Source organism: Gadus macrocephalus, chromosome 5 (genome assembly GCF_031168955.1).
Source record: "Gadus macrocephalus chromosome 5, ASM3116895v1".
Lineage (NCBI taxonomy): Eukaryota > Metazoa > Chordata > Actinopteri > Gadiformes > Gadidae > Gadus > Gadus macrocephalus.
In genome coordinates this window covers 2,053,378-2,071,097 of record NC_082386.1, presented here as the reverse complement: position 1 = coordinate 2,071,097, position 17,720 = coordinate 2,053,378, and the positions used below count along the sequence as shown (strand labels likewise).

At 44.7% G+C, this 17,720-nt stretch overlaps 1 protein-coding gene across 17 annotated transcripts in view; it reads right to left on the bottom strand.

The window, feature by feature from the left end:
• kiaa1109 (KIAA1109 ortholog) overlaps positions 1 to 17,720 on the bottom strand; it is a 172,956-nt gene that overhangs the window by 127,385 nt on the left and 27,851 nt on the right. For all 17 annotated transcript variants that reach the window (XM_060051112.1, XM_060051117.1, XM_060051114.1 and 14 more), the window contains exons 22-38: positions 16,051 to 16,227; positions 14,730 to 14,858; positions 9,989 to 10,108; positions 8,834 to 9,147; positions 8,408 to 8,655; positions 7,863 to 8,103; positions 7,077 to 7,565; positions 6,307 to 6,568; positions 5,072 to 5,209; positions 4,572 to 4,642; positions 4,117 to 4,290; positions 3,280 to 3,400; positions 2,465 to 2,608; positions 1,981 to 2,108; positions 1,184 to 1,386; positions 774 to 974; positions 106 to 308 (exon numbers count right to left, since the gene is read on the bottom strand). In XM_060051112.1, the coding sequence (XP_059907095.1) occupies positions 106 to 308; positions 774 to 974; positions 1,184 to 1,386; positions 1,981 to 2,108; positions 2,465 to 2,608; positions 3,280 to 3,400; positions 4,117 to 4,290; positions 4,572 to 4,642; positions 5,072 to 5,209; positions 6,307 to 6,568; positions 7,077 to 7,565; positions 7,863 to 8,103; positions 8,408 to 8,655; positions 8,834 to 9,147; positions 9,989 to 10,108; positions 14,730 to 14,858; positions 16,051 to 16,227 (3,363 nt within the window). The remainder of the gene's footprint in view (positions 1 to 105; positions 309 to 773; positions 975 to 1,183; positions 1,387 to 1,980; positions 2,109 to 2,464; positions 2,609 to 3,279; positions 3,401 to 4,116; positions 4,291 to 4,571; positions 4,643 to 5,071; positions 5,210 to 6,306; positions 6,569 to 7,076; positions 7,566 to 7,862; positions 8,104 to 8,407; positions 8,656 to 8,833; positions 9,148 to 9,988; positions 10,109 to 14,729; positions 14,859 to 16,050; positions 16,228 to 17,720) is intronic.

Here is a 17,720-nt window from a genome sequence, read left to right as displayed (position 1 = left end):
TAAACCTGCAGTTACTATCCATCCCAACATACCCAAATAAAGCTCAAAATTGCGCGAATGACATGGTATATTCTTTGCTTTCACTGAATTGTCACAGTAGTTTACTTGGTCCGAGTCGGAGTGCTCATCAGAGACGGGTCCCTGAGTGTCGGGGGGGAGGTTGTTGTCAGAGACGTCCGTGCTGTAGCCGCTGCCCGTCTGGGAGCCCATGGAGCCGTTAGATTTGGACATACCCATCTTGCCTGTAGCGTCAGTGTGACCCATGGCACCGAACGCACTGTACAGGATAGCGCCCGACTGTCGGCCCCCTGGACGTATACACAACAGAATGAGTACACATAGCACTCATCATTGGTTATCTGATAAGAACAAGCAATTAAATAACCTCAGCGGGCAAAATACCCCATTCATCATTCTTAAGCGGTCACACAACTATCTGACCTCCACAATGCATTGCTGGCCGATCAGGGTCAACCCATCACAACCCTGGACATTACATAAAACCTCCTGCCATGCGTCACAAATGGGTTGCAAGAGTTGTTTTGTGTTTGTTTTTTTCGGTTTTGCCAACCTTGTGCATCTGCACCACAAATCCCCCATTGCGGCATATAGTTCCATTTTATTATACAGTACAAGTATGCTCAGTTCAATTGAGTTCCCTATATGATTGGATTAAAATGCATTGTGGATGCCTTTTTAAGCTGTCTGTTTCTAATCAGCATGAAATACATTTAAAGCCACAAAAATAAATAGAAAGAAACAATGAGTCTTACCTTTGACTGTGAGGTTCTCAATGCCACACTCAAACATTATCCAACCCCACTTCTCCAGGGAGGCGGTGGAGGGGGCGAGGTCCGTCGCCATGGCAGCGGCATCAGTCTCATCAACCAGTGAGAACTCCTCCATCTCCTCAAGACTGAAAAGCACCTTAGACTTCTCAAAGGGAATGGCTGTGATGGCACAGGTTCCGATGTCTGTGAATACCAGCGAACCGCATGAGAGAAGGTGAAAATAGAGGGCAGAGAATTTTTAATTAACTGAAAATGCATGTATTCAAAAACAGCACTGATCTGATTTCAAGTTTTATTTTTGGGTGTAAAAAAAAGAGGTCTCCCCATTCAGGAAGGGCATTCCCAGCACCGGGAAAAAATAATTCCTAAAGAAAAAGTAGATTGACACACACCTGTAGAGTCCAGCCCTCTGAGCTGGCTGTGAATGCGGTGAATGTTGAGCCTTGCAGCGATCTCCTTCCCTTTCTCAATCCCAGCATTGGAGCGAAGGGAGCCAGACGACTGAGGCTGCATTTTGGTGGCAGAGGCATATTTCTCCAACATCACAGAAGGGCGCCCGTGTTCTGCAGTGCTGGGCGTTTCCTCTACAATACCCCTGGTTTTAGAGAAAAGGCAGGCTTGTATGACAAATCAAAAACATGACCCGACGAAAAAGGAAGAAAATATAACCATAAAATGTGATGAATGAAGAACAGACCTACACCTTCCCTTCCCATTGCTTAAAGGCACCCAGTGCAACTTTATGTAAACATTCAATGAAAAATAAACATTCAATTTCTAGTCTTTTTTACACGCAGTAAGTTTCAATAACTCCATACCATTACATATCGACATTCAAGGAGCAAAGATGAGACGTCGTTGTGTGGTGAGAACTGATAGAAAATCGTAAACAACAACAATCGCCGGTGGGGAGAAGCCATTTTTCCATTGACTGGAAGCCTGCTTTATTTATTGTAGGTTACAAAAAATAAAGAAAATGGCGGCATTGTTGTTGTTATCGATTTTGTATCAGTTCTCACCACACAACGACGTCTCATCTTTGCTGCTTAAATGTCGGTATGTAATGGTATGGAGTTATTGAAACTTACTACGTGTAAAAAAGACTAGAAATTGAATGTTTATTTTTAAGCCTCGAAAGTTGCACTGGGTGCCTTTAAGGTAAATTAAATACAAATGGAACAGGTAGTACCTGTTCATTCGGAACTGCGTAGCGATCCTATCGAAGCATAATGCCACGAGGGACACGTGTGTGACGCACTTCACCGAGCCCAGGGCCAGCCCCTCTTCCACCGAGGCCTGCAGCAGGCACAGGTTCACCTAGTGGACAGGACACAGGAATGAACAACAGCAGACTGCCTCCAAACCCGGCTCTGCTCAGTCCAAGAGACAGAACAAAGAATAGTTCTTACCGCAAAATGAACCATGACAAACAATGTCAGCTTTATATGTTACGGTAACTTAAAGTTAACTTGCAACGTGTAACATTTCAACTAGCTCACAGCTTAAAACACCTGGACAGCATGCAAGAGTGTTTTTTTTTTTGTACACATTGGCCCCCACGTTCACAACTGTTATTCATTGGAAGTGGAATCACAATCATCCAGAATTTGTAGAACCAAACCAAACATGATTCATGTAAAAGAGATCCAGAGTCTGACACGCTACCGTCTCACCTTTGGAATAGAGACGTTGGCCTGCAGCCCCTTAATCTTCACATTGTCCGGTTTGACAGACAGGTCTGTCTGGCCGTGGGAGATGGAGCCGGGGGTGGTGCCTTCAGTCTTGGACAGCTTGTGCTCCTGCTTGGCGGTCTGGCTCTGTGAAGGTTGGGAAAAAGTATTCATTGATTTACCATATACAATCTATTATTTAGAGCATTATCACTTAGGGCAGAGCAACGACGAGCTTGAGTCAGGTGATTGATTTTGAGTATTCAGGATATGAAATGCAAATGATTTAAAGGTAACCATGGATTTTTATCAATAAATGTGTTATTAAAGATACAGCAGTTCATTTGTGGAAATTAATGATTTCAGTTATTCATCGTTAACAATGTGTGCACAGTCACATTGCTCTCTCAAAATAACCAAGCCTTAAGACTTCCACCTGACTGAAGATAGGGAAAAGATGTTCACCAAACAGCTCACCAATGGTCTGGTCATCAGTTACTAACGGTTTTCATGTTTACTAATGTTGTTCATTTATAGATTATTTAATAGTGATAGGGGGAGGGTGACCCTTACTCACTAACCCAAACCCTAATGCTATGTTACAATGCTTATAACTGTATTAACTAATGCTACTTATTGGTGTTACTGATTAAGGGATAAAACATGTTCAATGCCAAATAGGAATGTTGCAACTTGCAATTTGCAATTTGTAAGTGGCCTATAGTGACAACCATTTAATGTTTTATAAAGTTATTATTTTCAATGTCCATCATGGTAGTAGTATAATAAGCATGTAAACATTAGTGTCATTGACTCACAGACTCGGTGACTGTAGACTTGCTGATCTGATAGGCCTCATTAAGAACCTTTCCGTGGAGGTCGTCCAGAATGGCCGTCGGGTGACGGATGCTGACGAAGTGGACCATGGAGTCGATGTACCTAAAGTCAAACAGCACATTACTTAGTGTCCACTGCGTGCTGGTATACAAAGACATCCTGCCGTCTGTAGTCACGCTGCATTGGCAACATTAAAGACCAGAGGTCACGAGGCTAAATAAATAAACATCTATATCTATATATATATAACAATTATTCGCCAAAGGCGAATAATTGTTAAATATAGTGAGTTGAATAGTGGGGGATAGCCTATTAGGGGCTATTCCCCACTATCCACGGAGCCGGAGATGAATAATTGTTTTAGTATATACTACACGTTAACACTCCAAAAATAAACAAGGGAAGGGAACACTTTTTACCGGGATTTTTTTGTTTTTATTAGCAGTTCATTGGTTTTTAATAGTGTGACTAGACGACCGTCATGCGCGCTGAATACAATATCCAGAGTTTGAGATCTCAATCATGGAATATTGCCCAATAACCTGAAATAGCGAACCAATCAAATTGCGCCATCTTAGGAGATTCACGTGTAGCATATACTAAATATATGGAGACCAATCAAAGCTAGATGGAGGGAGTTTTACTTGATGATACGAATGAAATTCGTATCAAGTAAAACGTCTGACGATGAACAGAAATATGTCCTGTCTTAACAGAATGGTCTGTGTGCCCTCCTCTTCTGATATATGTCCTGTCCTAACAGAACGGTCTGGTGTGACCTCCTGCTGTGAGTCACATGCACAGAGGACGCTTGCTACCTGTCCAGAGTTTCTGCCACCAGTGGGGTGAGCACCACGTTGATGGCCCCCTTCACTTCCACGATGGCTGTGGTCCTGGTCTGGGACAGGGGCTGGTCCAGAGACCAGTCGTCTGTGGTGGTCTCTTCATCTGTGTTATCCATGGCCTTCTTGTCCAGAGGGGTGTACGGTGTGCTAGTTTGGATGAAAAGTGATTAATGACACGCATGAGAAATATTGAAAGAAATTAAACAATCAAACTTATAAAGATAAACAGTTATAAAACAATAGTCATGTCATTATTTCTGTGTCAAAAAAGTTTGTTTAAACTGAGGCGCAAAATGAAAAACGATCTGTTCAATAAATGTACACAGTTTCAGAGAGTGAACGGCTTTACCTAATTTGCATATTTCTTTGTGACATCAGAAGGTCGGGAGAGTGGGTCTTTAAGATATGAATCTCAAACATGAAACTACCTGTTAATATCTTCCATCAGTTGAATCCCTCTGTCCAGGAGAGAGCTGGCTGAGAGGCCGTGCTTCACCACCTAAAAGGTCGAACATAAATAAAGATCACATATCATATCATATATCTGAGGGGATTAAAAACTAAGTTGTTCTTATCTCTGCCCTAGCCTACTTAAAATTATTTTTCATAAAAATCGCAGCAATAGTGTTCTTTCCAGAAATGTACAAAGAGTGTATATTGAAGTATTCAGTCATTTTAACAGCTTTGTGAGCAGCAGTTCTGTGTTTTCAGAAACAGATAATTTGCCGTTTTTCTAACATTGGATTTCTGGTTTTAATTGATTCCTCAAATCATAATTGTCATACATGTATATTACAAGAACCAAGAGACGATAGGGGAAGATTTGTTTTATTGATTTTTTTACCACAATAAGGGAATCATTTATTAATTCTTTAAACCTCTTTATGGATATTTACATCCAGAAGAGTAATGTGATAATTGTATGTACCTTAAAGCTCGGAACAGACAGCTGGTCAAATGAGATGGGGCTCTCTTCACCGGTGGGCGTGTCTAGGTCCAGGGGGCGATGCAGAGAGGACTTTGAGGTCCTCTTATTGGTGGGCTGCTTCACCGACCAATTAGACACCTGAGAAAATAACATACCATTTCAGATTTTAATATAACCAAAAGATAGGTAACACCTGTGAGATTGTTCTGCAGGCAGACAATCGTGGTGGATAAGTCTCGGTTTGCGTAAGTAAAGCTAGAACACAGTAACCCGATAGTACTAAAGGCCAATAGCACAGCATTAATGATAAATACCTGGGCCAATATCCGATGTCAATAAAGGGAATTACAGCAAAGAAGAAGGTTTTAGTAGAGGTAGGTTTAGGTGAAATCTCAGAATAAAACATAGATCCAATGCATTGCAAACCAATGCAAAATTGACATAACTTGATGAGACACAAACAGGAGGATATCTTAGGAGTGCATTGTCCAGTCACCATCTGCTAACTAGATGTTCGGCGCATGCTCTGCTGGGACGGCACACAGTAAGTCAGTGTTCAATGGCGGTGTCATGTCTGTCTCTCGTCGGCTTGTTTGTATAGTGTCTAATCCACGTCTCGTCCCCTTGTCGACTGTCTAGTCCAGATGGCGACTCAGGACTTCTGGTTGAAGGCAATTTTCTATTTCCTCTGTGGAACAGTTACAGACCTAACATACAGTGAATCAATCCACCACCAATCACGGGGGAATGGTGACGTGGGGAGGATGTGGGTTCTACATGACGCAGCTCATACTGCAAGTAGCTGATGAATGATTGTATGTCTTTAGACATACCCAACTATTGAGTCGATTAGCTTGAAATTGGCCAATGTCCGTAAACTGAGCTGACGAACTGCCAAATATAGTCCAAAGTCCAGGTGGTATTCAACATCCCTTTAGCCGCAGTATGCAGCTCGGTCCTGAGTCAGCTGTGATATTAAATGTCGTTACGCTGAGCAGTCAGCGGTGAATTGTGAACTGTGCAGCTTGGTCCTAGTTAGCAGGCCATCTCTCTCACCTGGTACTGGACCAGGTAGTTATGGTAACAGGCCATCTCTCTCACCTGGTACTGGACCAGGTAGTTCTAGTTAACAGGCCATCTCTCTCACCTGGTACTGGGTCAGGTAGTTATGGTAACAGGCCATCTCTCTCACCTGGTACTGGGACAGGTTGTTCTGGTAACAGGCCATCACTCACCTGGTACTGGGACAGGTAGTTCTGGTAACAGGCCATGACGTGAGGCTGACGGGTCACCGGGCCTGGCTCAGCGGTCTTCTCCGCCTCCATGGAGCTCTCCTCCTCCATGGCGAGGGCAGAGACGAAGGAGGCCTGCGAGGTGTGGCTGGGGAGGGGCTGGGAGGGCGTCAGCATGTGGGGGTGGGGCCTTGGCTCCGTGATCAGCTCCCCGTTCAGCACATAGGTCAGGGGCCCCTCCACGCTATGGTAGATCGAGCTCCGGCTGCGGGGGAAATATTCAGGTTGGAAGAGGATTAGACTCATATCATCATCACTCAGAGGTCACTGTTTTCCAGTGCTAGACATGTGTCGCTTAGTGTAAACCATTGACCTGAGAAGTAGAGTGAGAGTATTATGAGGTGGTGGAAAATATGATACATTTTTACCTTTACATTTAAGCAGACGCTTTTATCCAAAGCGACTTACATCAGTTAATACACACATTGACGGCAGAGTCAACCATGCAAGGCGACAGCAGGAGCAGTTAGGGTTAAGTTTCTTGCTCAGGGACACATCAACACTCAGCTAGGAGGAGCTGGGGATCGAACTAGCAACCTTTCGGTTACAAGACAACTGCTCTACCTCCTGAGCTAAGCCGACCCTATAGCCGACGATATACGTTTTTATCAAAAATAAAATAATTTGCGATGGTGTGGAAGGGTTGGATGGTAGGAAATTCTTAATAAATGTATTAAATATAATAAATAGCCAACCATTGGTCCAGAGCCCACCTGTAGTTGTCCATGTGGTACGGCGGCGGCTGCTGCCCCATCTGCTGCCGGCGCTTCTTCTTCCTCCCGGGGTATGTCCCCGGGCCCTCGTCCGCGCTGCTGATTGGCTCAAAGTCCTCCGTGGCCGAGAAGTAGGCCTCGCTTTCGGCCACCGACATGCTGGAGTCGGCCGAGCGGTACTGGTGGAAGGTGTTGGAGTCGGCCGAGGGCGTGAAGGGGAAGGAGCTGTAGCTGCGGCGCTGCGCCGGGGAGTCCAGGACGTTCTCGTCGCTGCGGGACACATCGCTGCTGAACTGGACCGCGCCCGACAGTGCCGACGGGGGCTTCTCCGTGAAGACGGCCGCAGAAAGGCTCTTGGTGCTGCCGAGCCGGCTGGAGTGGACCGACGACTGGCGGTGGAGGGGGGAGCACACCGGGGAGCAGAGCGCCGAGCGGTCCGGACCGCTGCTGGGGGAGAGGGGCGAGCCCTCGGGGACCTCCTCTAGGGTGCTGCCGAGGAACAACAGGGTTCTTTCATTTACAATTAGGGGAATTTGCTGACACTTTTATCCAAAGCAACTTCAAACCTTTCATTGACACATTCAAACACCAACGGCACAGTCACCCTGACGAGATGGCAGCCAGGGTGAGATGTCTTGCTCAGGGACACCTCGACAATCAGCTAGGAGGAGGTGGGCATCGAACAAGCAACCTTCTGGTTACCAGTAAAGCTGCTCTACCTCCTGAGCTATTATAGAAATCAAAAGAAAACAAGCTCCCGCAGCATTCAGCTGTTTGGTGACTCACTCAGCGAGGCTCTTGCTGTTCATGTGGAAGGCGCGGGTCTCGGTGCCCGGGGAGGGCGTGTCCCTCTCTCCCGACAACAGCGGCTGGGCGGCGCTGGACGAAGAGTTCTCCTCGGAGGAGGAGGCAGAGCTGTGGGAGCGCTGGGGCACCTGAAGGCTGAGGTGCTGGTGGCCCCGCCTCTCGGGCAGCTCTGGAGGAACGCCGGGCAGGTGGGCGTCTCTCTTCACACCCTGACCTCGCCCTAGGAGGAGAGAGGTTCAACTACTCTTAGAACAATGAGCAAGATTACTGATGGAAGGTTTCAGTGACCGTCGTTATAACGCATCTGTTCTGAAGAAAACGTGGATACCATCGGACACAGAAAAAATAAGGGTTAAATACATCAGAAAAAGATATCGGCAAAGAAGCTGAATGATTAAACATGAACTATATCACCGCTACAAAATGAATGAATGAATCAATCAATCATTTCAAATTGAGATTGAAATTCATGTAAAAAAATAAAAGGGTAAACCGGTAAACGAGGATTAAGACATTTACGGTACCGTCCACTGCCTTGGCTGTCTCCTTGGTGATGATGCACTCCCCGGGGTGCAGGAGTGACTGACCGTAGCACATGTCCCACTCAGCGTTTGAGCCGGAAAAGGAGGACGACGGCGTCACCTCCTCCAGCTTGAAGAAGTCCAGGCCGATGTTGTTCCCGCCAAAAAACCGGCATCCCCCCAGGCACCCACAGCGGCTCCTGCCGCGCTTGTTTCGAATGCTTGGATCGTCGGGCCACAGGAACCACAGTCTGACAGCCAGAATACCAGAGGAGGTCGCCATTAGTGGTGGCCAATGGAAGAAGACAGACGTTTGTTTTAGAAGGGGTTTGAAAATCACTTATTCTATCTACAAGACGAGTCTCAGTGACAAACGCAGCGAAAAGAAAGTTAGTAGTTCAGAAGCGTAGAATAAAGTCATCAGCCTACCTCTTGCTTTGGGCGTCATGAAGCTCCAGGAATTGCCTCTGCACCTCACATTTGGCGGAGTGGTCGGCCGCTAGGGCTATGTCCGCAGTGATGAGGTTTAGGTCCACAGAGCCGGCCTCCAGCCAGAAGGATCGTCTGAGAGTGGGAGGCTGCGCCGGGCCCTGCCCTCCCAGCTGCACCCGGGGCCAGTCGGTGGAGGGCTGCGTCTGCTGCTCGATGTACTGGTGGATGCTGACGTCCTGGACCACGGCGCTGATCCCCTCGCCCACCGCCTGGTTGTGCAGGTTACAGCTGGCCAGGCGTATCGTCGCTGTCTGGGGAATCAGGAAATAACACTCAGCGACTTTTAAGTTGAAAATTATTTTTAACCTTTGAAGTCGCAATGTGTACGTTTGGGCCCCACCAGAATATAGAAAAAAAAAATACTCAAACACAGCGTTTTGTCCAATCTAACGTGAACTAGCATAGCTTGGCTGCTGTGAGTGGTCCGAGCTTTCAGGACGGGAGTGTCGATATTAAGATTAGGCATTATAGATTTATATAGGATGTGATCTTATTAAAAACCGTATTGTAATCAATATCAATCAGTATTGACTAGAAATATTTCCCGGTCATTTGAAGCTGGAAGATGGTTCAAATTAGCCTGGCTCCGCCCACCTAAGTACTTCTGCTCAATTTTAATTTCCCGTCACTACTACGTCTGGGTTTGCAGTATATTCGCAGGTTTTCTGCGTCCAAATTGTGTGCGTCCAATCAGCGAACAGAGGGGTTGGCTGAGAACAATAACGTTGAATGACAATGAAGTCAGCTCTTGTTGACGGACATCTTCACGCCCAGTGTTTGCTTTGTTTACAGCCTGCGCGCAACGTGATGCCCGGCCGGTCCTGGCACATGACATACGTCACGACCAAAAGTTAGCGATTGGTTATGGTAGATACGCAGTGGCACTGGGCAGATCTAATAGTTTTAAACTTTAACAGACATCCGCCTTCAAGTGAGTTGACGTTAGTCAATTGAGTGGGTCCAGACTCTCTGTAAAACTGAAATGAAGTACAAGAGTCTGGTAGGACCAGGCTAGGTTGAAATGATAACCACTGCAGATTTCATTCTGCAATTGAAATTCCAGATCCTCAGTTGGTTTCAGCGATACATTACCTTGATGTTGGCTGCACAGCCGTGTTCTACCACGAAGATGTCGGCCCCGTCCACGGCCAGACGGGTCATGGTGTACTTGAGGTCCTCCGAGGTCCTGCAGTGGCCTGGCAGGCAGCTCATCTAAGATAAGAAAGACATTTAAAATAGTTATAAAATAGCTTGACATATTTTCATCAGTGTCACACCTTAATACATCCTTGCATTTCCCGATCGCTTCACGAAGAATATTTAAGAAAACAATTTTGGTTGATCCTCATCATTTAGGCTCAAGAAAGGAAACTATTCTGTTTCACATTGGTCAAAAGTATCAAAACTGTTGGCGGAGTGACAACAATCTGTTATGTAAATTAAAAATAATAAATTTCAAATGAGTCAACAAGATGCTTCTAGTAACCCTTTGTTATGTACAGCGGTTCTCCACGGATGACCAAGAAATGGAATCCTCAACCCAGAAGGTGTAGGCCTTTCAAAACCTCAGCTTCCCCCGGTCAGAGGAGCTAGTGCGTACTGCACAAAAAAAATCAACGCTTAAAGGTTGGGTATGGGATTTGCGAAACGCCAGCAGATTTTGAAAATACACAACTCAAATGGTCCTACCCCCTCTCCTTCAACCAATAGTATCTGTCTGCGTCCTGCAAGACAGAGGCGTAACTTGTAGTAGGAGGCGTAACTTGTAGTAGGAGGCGTAACTTGTTCTTTTCTAAATCGCGGTCCACGCGAGATCTTTCTCTTTTCGCGGTAAACAAAAAGCGTTTTAAATCACGGTTCACACGAGATCTTCATTGAACATGAACATATCTGTTGTAACTCTGCCTTTGTAACTATGCCTTTGTATTCTATCAGGCCATGAGCGTGGAAGAGCCAGACCCCAAGGTCAGTTTTCTTTGTTATCATCAAATAAGGTTTCTAGTCCAAAAGATTCTGAAAATGCAAACAAGTTTGTGTTGTCTGTTTCAGGCTTTGAGCAGGTTTTGCGCCTGGGCACGCCAATCCGGGGCAGAAAGTAATCTACCATTATAGAATGACTATCAGAAAGCCCAGTTTAAATGTATTGTTAGCCTACTAATCCCCCGTCTATAGCCAGGAAGGCTTGCAGACACACCCTCAATATATTCCCAAACATACCTTTTGGATATTTGAGCCTTTGTCTATCTAATTATTTGACTTTAAGATGAAAGCTGCTTTCTAAGGTGCTAGCTATGCTTACATTACTTTATGAGCTGCCACATTTGAGATGCACACGTTTGAGAAGCACACTGAACAGTCACTTAAAACTCAGGCTAGTAGATGTTGCTTGCTTCTTTCTGCCCCGAGTTTGCACAGTGCAACAGTGATGACGTACCTGAGAAATCCATGTATTGAAGACCGGCAAATATATATAAAATGAAGGCTTGTAATGTGAACGCTATAATATGAAGGCTTTCTCATAACTATCCTCCTGTTAGTGGCATTGTTCTTGTCTATCAGTTTCTATCAGTAATATTTAGTTTAATTCATTGTTTTCTATCTCATGCAGGACCTTGAAAACATGCAGCAAGCGATCAATTTCAATATGTATTCAATAAAATTATTTGAATTATTAAACTGCTGTCTTTAATTCTTTAATTATTTATCTGCTGTCTTTTTGTTAAAGGGATAAAGTAGGCTAAACTTAAGCAGGTTCCCCACGTTAAACTGCTATATGCATTATATGTCATTGTAAAATTGTAATGGGCTTCTTTTCTTAAATGCATATGACTCAGGGATGTCAATTTCACGTAAGGCTATGATTAAGCTAATCAAGAGCATATCAAGATTAAGCTAATCAAGAGCATATTTTTAAATGAGCGGTTCGGGTGCATTATTTTTATATAAGGCCTAATATTTGAGGTCCGAGTTGCGGTCATTTATGTACCCGCGCACCACTGCTACATACAGATCACTTCCGCGATTTAGAAAAGTACTAGACACGCCTCCGACTACAAGTTACGCCTCCGACTACATGTTACGGCTCCTAGTGCAAGTTACGCCTCCGACTACATGTTACGGCTCCTAGTGCAAGTTACGCCTCCTCCGACTACAAGTTACGCCTCCTACTACAAGTTACGCCTCCGTCTTGCAGGACGCAGACAGACCCAACTCCCTTCAACGCTGACTCTGACTCCACCCATTCCAAGTACCTGGACGCGCAATCATGCACGAGCGCGAACACAGATGCGCGAGAGCGAGCCAGGCTAGCGTAGGTTTTCGCGTAGGTTTTCGTTAAACAACATTCAGCTGTAAGTTTCACCAGATATTATAAACATTAAACGGTCACATAAATCATTACTATTTTTAGAAAATGTATGTTTGTTTCATATAATTGTATTGGAAGTCCTGGTTTTCACTAGGGTTGCCGCGGTGTGGACATTTTCACACCGAGTAATACAGTGCTGGGGGTGCTGCAGCACCCCCTGTCTGAGGCCCTGTCTTATCACAGAAAACGATAATTTCTAAAAACTCCGGCCAAAGTGGAGATTTCTGAAAACGCCGGTTATGTGTTGTCGTGTCAAACGGGATTTTAGGTTCTGAAGCGTCACATTATGCACCAGGAAATGCTTAACGTCATGTGAGCTCCCGCTGTACCGTATTGGTCCGAATATAAACACAAACCCCATTGTAAGACGACCTATATTTGGAAAAAAGATTTGAAGACCAGATCTTGTTTTTATAAATAAATAAATTGTATTCATTGAAATAATATACGAAAATAAAAAGGCATAGAATAAAACACTGCATTGCCACTACTAAACAGTAGTGAAAATAGGCCGTACTGATGTGTACACCAAAGACTATTCCTGACACTCCTCTGCCCGCTGTGTTCGCTCTGGCTGTGTTCGCTCTGATTGTGGTCGCTCCGCACTATTTCGGCCCGTGGCAAAGCGAGTCATCCTCGCTGTGCTGTCCAAGGCATTTTGAGAGGCAGCATTTATTTAATGCTCATATGACCTAGTGCTGAAAAAAAGTTATATGAAAAAGTTTGAGGGGAGCGGTGGTGCGCTAAACTTGTTCTGTGAGCAGCTGGATGTGAACCATGGTGTGAACACAATGATCGATTTTCGACTGTGCGCGCATGCACTGGTGTAATTGAGCTGCGCTGCTATATATCTTTTTTTATCAATGTAGCGAGTTGCGAGTCTAGTGCAGGCCGAGTTTTTTTTTTTTCAGCACCCCCTGCTGAGAATACGTTCCCGCGGCTACACCGGTAACACAGTATACCGCGGCAACCCTAGTTTTCACCCAAATTTATGGCAAAATATCATAGCCTGTCAAAATTAGCTAGATGGCCTTAGCCTGGTCATCATAGCAATGCTTTGACCAACACTAGGTAAGCATAGTTTACTGTGCTCCATGGCTATTTTGTTTAACAATTGTGATTTGTGAAAGATTACATCTTGTGTGCTATTCACCACTCTTTGCTGGTGGTGGTGGGGATGGTGGCGTCTTGTCTGCCATGGAAATTGTCTTCTACTGCTAGGTCCAAATGTGGATTAACTAGTTCCAGTAGCTACCGCAGGATAACAACAAACAGGAGCTTGCTCTGGGTCACGAGCTCTGGGTCACGAGTACTGCACGAAGGGGGGGCGCGCGGGGCGCGCAATCAAACGGTACGACCGTTTGATTGACGTACTACTGTACTGTCCAATGCAACTCGGTGGCTTGGGAAATCATTGGCTGGAGTTTTTCGAGCCCTGCCCGTTCCACAGATGATTGACTTGTTTAATTTTCATGTCAGTACTTCTAACTCAGTGGCTGTAAGTGGGTTATGATAAGGATTTCAAGTAATTTTGCAAAAATGGCCAAAAAAGCGAATTCCATACCCAACCTTTAAAGGGATGATATCATGCTTTATTGTAAGGGTTAATAATTGTATTTGGCGGTACTATCAGAATAGGGTTACACGCCTTTATGTTAAAAATGCCCCTATCGTTCTCTGTCCACTTCTGCAAACCAATCTCAGCGTCTTTCAAAAATGCTCTGTTTTGTATCATGTCGTTTTAAGGCCCCCCTCCTGAGTAGCCCAGTCACTATGTTGCGATTGGTAAAACGTTTTGTGTGTGCGTCGGCAGATTCCCACCCCCGAGAAGTTGTAAATATTGCAGGTAGCCGGGAGGCGCAACTTCTGCACTGCCCATTGTCTGACGTCACACTATTACGGAAGTAAAGTTTGAGCGCAAACAAGCTGTTTCACGCACTTATTGAGGGCTGTTCTCGTTGGCGCCAATACTCCCCCTGGCTCAGACTTAGATTTTTCTAGCCTAGCAGACGTAAAACATGGATACATATGTCATTTATCAGTCTAAAGCATGGTTTCTCAACGGGGGCGTTCGCACAACCTAGGGGGGTGCTGGGAACGTGATTCCATTTTTGAGATTTAATTATTTTATTTTTTTTGGCGTGAAAAAATAGTCTCTCTCTCTCTCTCATATGAATATTCATTAATATTTTTAGTACCAAAACCGACTCAGAGGGCATTCATTGCCATTAGTGACCGACGCAAAATCAATGAAAAATGATGAACTGACAACTTTAAGCAATATAACACGAGTGTGAGTGGGGTTCTTAGTTTATTTTTATTTTTTTATTGAGGAGGGGGGGGGGGGGGGGGGGGGGGCGCCAGAGGATCAGGGTAAGGTCAGGGGGGCGTTTGCTCAAAAAAGGTTGAGAACCACTGGTCTAAAGCATGATATCACCCCTTTAGGTGATAGGTTGAGCTGCTCACCTTAGCATCACAAAGCCGTCGGTCCACACCGTGTTGGCAGATGACCGAGGGTTTCGGTTGCTCCAGCTGGAACTCCCGAGAAACCACGTGGAACACAAACGTCTCCCCCCACTCGATCACATTCGCCAACTAAAGATGACATCGACGCACACATAATAAAAAACAAACAAACAACAGTCAAACATGTGCTGATCACCATCTCAATTTATAGTCTGCTGCTATAATAGCTGTTAACTTCGATTTAAACAACCCAGGGAATCAACATCATTGCACTTGTTCACATATATTGATTTGCCGTTGGTAAACGCACAATTTCTGCATCGGGTTCAGGATTTCAGTATCAAGGTTTTTATATAAAATGTTCAATCGTGAGTCGCAAAAATAAATACATATTCTGTGGAAGCATATATGTACCAAAATTCAAATGGCAATGCAAGGTGCAATTCAATAAGTCATTGTATAATGCAATTGACAATTCATTATGCAATTTAATAATGTAATTAGATTTTTTTTTATTCAAAGTGTATTTTAAAATGCAAAGTGACAATGAAATCCTCAATTCCATTTGAAAAAGTTATAACAACAAAAATAGAGTTAACATTGTTAAATTTTTTGAGTGCCTTTATTCAAATAGAAAAAAGCTATAGCGCCCCCAGTTGCAATGCACTTCGCCATGCTCTATGTATTGCAAAATTCAAATGACATTTCAATTTGCGTTGCCATTTGAATTTTGCTACATATATGCTTCCAAAATTGACCACCACATATGGATCATCAATTTATTTGACTATTTCGATTGGGAAGAAAAGTATTTCATTGGAGAGTTGTAAGCAGGGCTTTGGTTCACCCAGCCAATACTGCTCTCGCTAACCCACAGACCGTCTGTGAATAGCCCCTCCTCTCCGTGCACTGAGGAATCAAAAAAGGATAATTTGCAAGTGGATAATACTCAAGGAAGATGGCTGGTTGAATGCATTAAAATCTGGAGTTCACGATGGTTAGTTTTAGGTATGCGGGAAACACAAAAAAACATACGGATACACCCCAACGAGTTCTCGTCTTCCTGATATGTAGGCTGCAATAGTTCACCAATGTTTGTATATTAACAGTCAGTGTCATCTGTATCTAAAACCGTATCAAAGTTTGTGTTACATTCACACCGGGATACACCAGGAAATACGGAAACACTAGGTGGGATACACCAGGAGGGATACACTAGGAGGGATACACTAGGAGGGATACACTAGGGGTATACTCTTAAACAGCCCCTTTAATCATTTGGAAACATTTTGAAGTTTGGTTAATCAGAATCCAAACCTACCTGTGGGATGGTGACCCGTCCAGTGAGCAGGCCGGCCTGCATGTCGATAAGCCAGGTGTACTCCAGTGTGTCACTGCCCATGGGAAGGCCCTGGGCTGAGAACATGGCATGGGCTCTCATCTGCAGGCCGGTCAGACTCAGGTGGCCGTCCCTCAACATGCCATCAGAGGTTGGACGCTAGAGGAACACACAAAATATAAGACAACAAACTGTCTGCTTTATTTACAAACCTTTCTTACACTGGGATGGTTGATGAGGACAGCAACAACACTTAAAGGGGACATATTATGGTGTTTTCCCAACAAGTAAACATAGTATTTGAGTTCCAGAACACATGTTTTTGAAGCGGTTTGCTGGAAATAGTTTTCAGGAAAGAAATTCTCGCCTACCGCTATTCCCCTCTGTTTCAGTCCCTTCAGAATGCGCTGTTTCTTGTGTCTGCCACTTTAGTGCAAATTATCTGCTGCCCATTGACCAATGAGCTGTCAAGACTGAACCACAGCATGGAGGAGAAGGGATTGTTGCCATTTGCGTACTCCTGGAGCAAATGGCCATGGGATATCTCGGCCATGGTTGAGAAGAATTGGGGGAAAAGGAACTTTGGCCTTGACTCTCTGAAGTCCATGAACCGCGACATGGAGGAGAAAGGGATTTTACTTCGGGAGCTGAGATGCCGAACTGCTTCGGCGGCAGTCCGGCTTCACAGCAGTTCGGCGGGGGTAGCTCGGCGGCAGTCCGGCAGCTCAGCTCAGGGAATACAATCCCTTTCTCCTCCATTTCTCTTCCTCTGGTCTGCCACCGAAGCTCCGGCGGGGGGAGCTCGGCGGCAGTCCGGTAGAGTAAGAGATTGTACTCCCGGAGCTGAGCTGCCGCCGAGTTCCCCCCGCCAGAGCTGCTCGTCCGCTGGTCCACAAGATCCTAGCTATGCTCTGATTGGAGGGGAGTGGGGAAGTGGGAGGTAATATTCAAGCGTGCCCCCTTCCTACGTAGTAGGGGGCGCCGAAACTGACTCGCTCATTTGGTAACTGTAGGCGGGGTACTTTCAGAAATGCATATCTCACTCAAAAATTCATGTACAGACTTTTTTCAAAGTTTGTATGGGTGTGGGTGCACCGAAGACCCAAAAACAACACCCCAAATCCCAGGAGAAGTGTTGTTTTCATAATATGTCCCCTTTGAGTAGGCTGTGGGATTTAGACATTACTCAATGTAATCAACCACTTTCGCCCTGAGCTAAATTTTGGAATGCTAAAGATCATACCCAAATTGTATGCTCAAAGGTACTCTGTGTAAGAATCAATAATTAATTCTCATTACTGCCCCTGTGGCCGCCAAGTGAACTGCAGCCTGCTAGAGCTCCATGGGTTGAAAGAATATCAATCATTCATTTTTTTCATCACAACTAAGCGTTAGATAAACAAAGTAGGGATGCACCGATGTGACAATTTTGGCCGATATCGATATCCGATATACATTTTGCTGCTATGGCCGATAACCAATATCGATATATGTTTTTAAAAAAAAGTTTCTCAGATGATAACATTTTGTTAATCATCCTTTATTTCTTTGTTCCTTTATTTTCAGAACGTATTTAACTTACAAATAACAAGGTAACAGGGCTACCTGATTACAGTTTAATGTAACAGTAAGCTGACAACGTCGCTAATTAA